The sequence below is a fragment of the Bombus pyrosoma genome, linkage group LG8, assembly GCF_014825855.1.
Source record: "Bombus pyrosoma isolate SC7728 linkage group LG8, ASM1482585v1, whole genome shotgun sequence".
NCBI classification, from domain to species: Eukaryota; Metazoa; Arthropoda; class Insecta; order Hymenoptera; family Apidae; genus Bombus; species Bombus pyrosoma.
Window position 1 is genome coordinate 2,115,730 of NC_057777.1, and position 6,056 is coordinate 2,121,785.

Genomic DNA, 6,056 nt, shown 5'->3' on the forward strand with positions numbered 1-6,056 from the left:
TAACACGGCGATTGATTTCCTCGATTTTTAGTCAACACGAAATAGATACAATGAATAGCATATTATTAAACCTTATCGTTGTTAGTTATTAATGTAACGTAATTTATTTTTTTTTTTTCTTGGAATATTTAAAATATGATTTAGCCGATATATACGTAAAATTTCTTATAAATGAAGCTGTAATCGGTAAAGAGATAATTTTTCATGACAAAATAAACAGAATGCAAATCACATATATTTTTTTTCAAAATTTCAAGAAGGAAAAAGGCAATAAATTGGGCGAAAAAGATAAACAATTTAAAGGAACGAAGATACGTCACATAATCTGCATCGAATGTGTTAATGACTCGTCTGACACTTTATCAACAAGTGTACAAGCACGCCTTAAAGCCGGTTCACTCGAAGATGAAGATTCCAATAATCATCTTCTGTTTATTGTGCCATTAATTAAAACCGATTCCCGATACATCGCATTACAATAAACGTTATTGTTATTGAAACGCTATTTGTTATAGACTAATCGTACCAAGAATGAGTCGAGACGTTGCAAGAAGGTCCAAATTGCCTCGGAGGTGATTTAAATTGTACGGGAGAGTGAAGGTTGTGAGTTACAGGAGCGACAGAACGAATGTTCTATTCGTATGCGTGTCGCTGTAAAATTTTCAAATACTCGTTATAAATTTCACCGTAGAAGGCATGACGGTATTGTAAAATTCGCTTTGGCGCTTGCTTTCATTATCAGTCACTGCCCGTTGAAAATACGCGTGCAAATACACGCGTCGAAGTGTTGTGAACATATAGAGTCGAGCATAATCTGTTACAGGCAACCGCACTATACACGACGATAAATCCTGACCTATTGTTTAATATAACGATTGTTCTGACGAAAGAGAATAATCGACGAAAAAAGACAAAAGCCGTCGTTAGATTTTTTGTCACGAATTTTATTAGACAAACGATAATTATGACAGCCGATTGTCGCCAACACGTGTGATGCTGTTGTTCGACATATAGCTTATATGTAGATATTAATGGTGTTACTGACTGTCTGTGAAACGTGTCGATAACGATACGAGCAATGTTATGTAAAAACTAAATGCACATTAGCTCTTTAAATAAACATGTATATGGACTTTAACTCTATAATGAATTATTATTCCCATTATGTTTCGTTTGTATTTCGTTAGCATAATCTCTCTGGTGTAATATAATGTTGTGGTTGTGGCAGATCTTTGTGATGTAAGATATATCTTTCTGATGTGAGAGAAAGATGGTTTTACATATATAAATTTGTTTAATACATTAATACAAAGGGATTATAGTATTATTTGCCGTAATATACAGGTAAAATAGATATAAAGGTTAAGGTGCGTGTGTGTAGATGGTAGAACTTAGCAGAAGTATTATTTTTCTCGAATTAGATTTGAAAACGCTGACACACGATTAAATAATATTATCAAATGTCATAATTTTTATATTGCGAATAAAAATATGAAAGTTCTAACTACAAATCTACCACAGCCATTTTAACTTAAGATCATGATCTTACATCATTAAATATCTTACAAACGTTACCTTATTTTCATCTTTACTTTGCTGAAGAAATTAATGAATGGATGGAAGATATAAAAATTTGAACTTTAGATCACAAATTTTTATGTAATACGCATTCTACGAATGTCATCTCACTTTCTGCTTTAAACAGCAGTAATATACTTGTTTCAGCTCGTTGCAATAAAAAAAATAATGGTACATAACGCACGATTACCGCCAAACTGAAAAATACAGAATGATAAAACGATTAATCGATGTCGTAAAACGTTTCGTTCGATTCTCAACCATATTAACAGTTTACATGCATTCCAAATGGTAACGCAGCACCATCTCACTACAATACAGTGTTCGAAGTTTCATAATCTCATTCAGTGGGAAGATTTGAAAACGAAATATGCAGGAAAATTCGGTAAGTCCTTCGTATTATATATTTTTACTTGTTCATCTTGGCTAATGATCAACATTTCACTTACGCTGTTAATACATTACCTAGCATTTTAAACATTATGTAATGTTCTATTTCTAACCTCAATGTTTCCCGTTTCGGTTCGAGCCACTCACAATACAGATAGTATTTTAATTGCGAATCGGTTTCGCCCATATCTTATCGTCAACTGCCATCAGATAAACGATAAATTTTATGTACTATCTTCGCGGATGAGAGCTCAGTATCATTCAAACTGCAGGAAGACTCACTATGGTTGACCTAATCACTACATGCATTGCATATTACACTGAAGCCTTACAGCCTTACATGATCTTCTATTTACGCAATATTATCTTTCAATGCAAGCTGTAGCTTTGACCAATGTTAGGGTGAATAGTATAGGTAAATGTAGTGAGTGAAAAGTGTATTGCATGATCCTAACGCGTTGATTGTTCGTTTGAAGTTACTGCCCTGTATTGTGATACAAGTCGAGGCATAATGTAAGTATTATGATTAAGTGTGTTTTCGTGAGACTTTTTATCAGTAACTTATTAATCATTCCAAGATATCCATTGAGAATTTATATACTTGTAAATTTTCTACGATGGATACATTCATATAGGTTTCTTAGTATTAACGCATGAGAAGATTATCAAAATTGTTTATGTGTAATGTAACTTTTAGAAATTTCGTATTTCATAAGCTAACACATCTGTGTTCAAAGAAATGTATACTAAAAAGGGGGGAGAAAGTAAGCTGCCTGAAATAAAATGCTCACAGTGTTAAATTTTTACTAATGTTAATAATCAATATTTTTGTAGTTTAATGTTAACTTTTAGTCATACATATACTAATATATAGTTTTCAAATATAAGTTGTATACATTTTATATCAGAAAATATCTTTACATTTCTTACCAGTTATTAAGATGCTTTAAAAAATATTAAACATGTGAATGAATTTTTTTTTCCTTCGTTTTTCTCTGAATCAGAGAATACTGGATGTTATTGCATTAAATAGAATAACCTCTTTGCAGGTTGGATTACACTAATGAGTTAGAATTGCAAAAAGAAGCAGACGAAGTGGAACAACTTGCTATGACTTCCTTAGGAAGACTAATATTTGTAGATTTACATTGTAGACATTCAAACTCTTTATCTTCAGATAAACCATCTGTAGATGTTGTTGATTCCTTATCACTTGCTTTTGAAAACCTTTTTTATATGCCATTTGACATTATTGAAAATTATAGTAATACTCTCCACACACTGGATATTAGTCATAATAAGTTTAGTAGGTATGTATTATTTGACATATTTATGCATGTAATGCAATTATACATGCATGAATTAATGTTCAAGTTTAAGTGATCAAAAGCCATACAATCAAATGAGATTTATTTTCCTGTTACACTTTTAGAAATTTACAATTTTTGGCAGAATTTGAAAATTTAACATCTTTAAACCTAGACCATAATAATATAGATGATCACACAGTTTTTCCACATATGCCAAAACTTCAGCTTCTGTGGTTAAATCATAATAATATAGAAGAATTGTATCCATTTATTAAGAATCTCTATGAGAGTCTACCCAACCTCAGATATTTGTGCCTTATGGGAAACAAGGCAGCACCAAGTTATTTAAATGGTGGTACCTTTTATGATTATCTTCAGTACAGGTATGAATATAAAAAGCAATTGAAATATATCAACTGCTTTAATAATAACATAAATAATAATCACATACGTTGAATACATGCAGATTACATATACTTTACTGTTATAAATATTTTTATAAAAAAAAAGGTTATACGTCATATCTTGGTTCCCTCATTTGGTACATCTGGATGATAGAGCTGTGACTCCAGAACAACGACAGGAGGCAAAAAGGCTTTTCAAGCGACCACTGTTAGAGAATCTAACTGAAAATGCTCCTCTTCCAGAATGCATTAGACATCTACACAACAAAATTGCAAATATATTTTCAAAACCTACACTGCCTTGTAAGTTGAAAGCAAGAGGTACGAACTTTGTTGTTTAAGACAGTATTATCTTAATAATATGGTCTTGCTTGAAAGCTGTCCATTTTTGTCACAGTAAAAAATATTTGTGGGAAGGTAGATATACATTTTTTATTTTACATAGGAACAAATACACAGAAGCAACCACATAGGGCAGTAACAAAACAAGTGTATTGTATAATTTAATACAGTATAGAAGAAATTGCATACATATATTTATCTTTTTCATACTTGGAACTAACTAATATGATTGGCTTGTTTACATAGAAAAAAATGATTTTACAATGCATACGAACTCAACAAGAATGTATTTAATTATACAATAATTGTTATTAATTAATAGAACTTAACTACTATTCAGGAATTACATACGTTTAATTTTGCAATAACTTTTTGTAAATGTTATGTTACGTACTTCTACAACGCATGTACTTGTTGTATTTTATCAGAAATATTTTATACCAATGCCTATAACGAATAAAAATAAAAGTCTTTATTACGAAACTATATACAGCTTGTTTTTAATCAATAGCTTTCTATTTATCCAAATATTTTGTTTTTCAAAATAATTTTTAGGACATTTTAACAATTTAATTTGTTTATTATTTAATGTTTTTGCATAATTCATATTTTGTTCTCTTCATTTTTTAGCCTTTCTTGTTGAATCTTTATTCAATCAGGTACGTTTAAATATGTGAATATCATGAACTTGAACAATTCTGTTCTTATCGGAAGAATAGAATATCGGAGAAGCCCTTTTGTTATATACATCTTCCAATGATTTCATTTGAAGGAACTAATGTTTTAAAATTTATTTATTAAAATATCCATGAGACTTTCCTATTTCCATTCCACGTACAGGTATTCCAAGATTATATATTAACCATAAAACGTCTCAAATTTCTGATACAGATTTACGGCACACCGTATTTCATAATATCACATAATATAATTAATGTTATGATGAAATATGTGAAAAAAATAATATCATCAAATATTCTATTTTTCAAACGACACATTCTGATTGAAGTTTCAATTTCACGAAGCTTCTTCTTTGACAGAAGATTTTACCGATTTGTGATATAATTTTTAATTAATTTCGTTATCTGTGAAATAATTTGTAAGCAACGATACCGATCTATATTTAACTGCTTCGTTATATGTGATGAATAATCGAAACAATGTATATGTATGCGCATGTAATTAGTAATAATTAATAATAGGAAGTAGAAAGATAATAGGAATTTGCTAATGAACTTCGACGATTCTAAATACTATCTGTATTTAATTTTGCATGAAATCTTACACACTCGAAATATCGTATGTCTCGGTAAGAATTTTGTTCCGAAACATTTTGATTGTGAACCCTTTGGGTGCGATCGTTTCGAGATTAATTCGATATTCGTTCCTTAATAGGAAACGTTGCTCAGACGGTCGTAAACATGTGTAAGATAAGAAAGTTTATTGAACGTGTTGGGATAAGTCGTAAATTCCATTTTACGCCAGAATATATTGCAAATAAACGGTGACTTGATAAAGCATACAGTAATATCATGTGGCAAATTAAAGCATTGTAACTTCAATAAATCACGAGAGAATGTTTCTCTTCTTTCATTACGATGACTTTACGAGTCGAATATAAGCATCATTCAATTTTCTGAATTGTTTCTTTTCTAACAATCTATGATATTATAATAATAATCTACTCGACATACACAACTCATGATGTACATATTAAATCCACATTCGTTTTATTATAAATAAACTAATAATAAGATAATTACGAATATCGTAACATTATATGTTACAAAATTTCATGTATACAAATTTTTCACGGAATCAACAAACAATTAGTACCTTTTTTTCTGAACTGAAGAAATAGTTGAAATAACGAACTATGTCAAGTTTCTTTTTATTTTTTTTTTTTATTTTTTTTCGAAAGCTATCTTCATCTTAAGTTTAATGTCTTATCTATCACCGATACCGATATTTGTATGATATCGTAAATTGTTTCAGCGATTACGAATGGGAACCACCGATATTACACGACATG

General features: G+C 30.2%; 1 protein-coding gene across 2 annotated transcripts; it reads left to right on the forward strand.

Annotated features, from left to right (window-relative positions):
* Positions 1-1,725: 1,725 nt before the first annotated feature.
* LOC122570145 (leucine-rich melanocyte differentiation-associated protein-like) lies at positions 1,726-4,512 on the forward strand. 2 transcript variants are annotated; one of them, XM_043732086.1, is made up of 5 exons: positions 2,050-2,481; positions 3,018-3,278; positions 3,401-3,661; positions 3,789-4,003; positions 4,128-4,512. In XM_043732086.1, coding segments are annotated over exons 1-5 (801 nt in total). In that variant the 5' UTR covers positions 2,050-2,479; the 3' UTR covers positions 4,190-4,512. The 2 variants fall into 2 exon arrangements, with proteins under 2 accessions (XP_043588020.1, XP_043588021.1); XM_043732085.1 differs by lacking the exon at positions 2,050-2,481 and adding an exon at positions 1,726-1,963 and having other exon boundaries at positions 3,789-4,512.
* The last annotated feature ends 1,544 nt before the right edge of the window (positions 4,513-6,056 follow it).

Coding starts and splice junctions, on each gene's coding strand:
- LOC122570145 (XM_043732086.1), top strand. Junction 3,279..3,400: donor AGTCATAATAAGTTTAGTAG/GTATGTATTATT, acceptor TTACACTTTTAG/AAATTTACAATTTTTGGCAG. Junction 3,662..3,788: donor TATGATTATCTTCAGTACAG/GTATGAATATAA, acceptor ATAAAAAAAAAG/GTTATACGTCATATCTTGGT.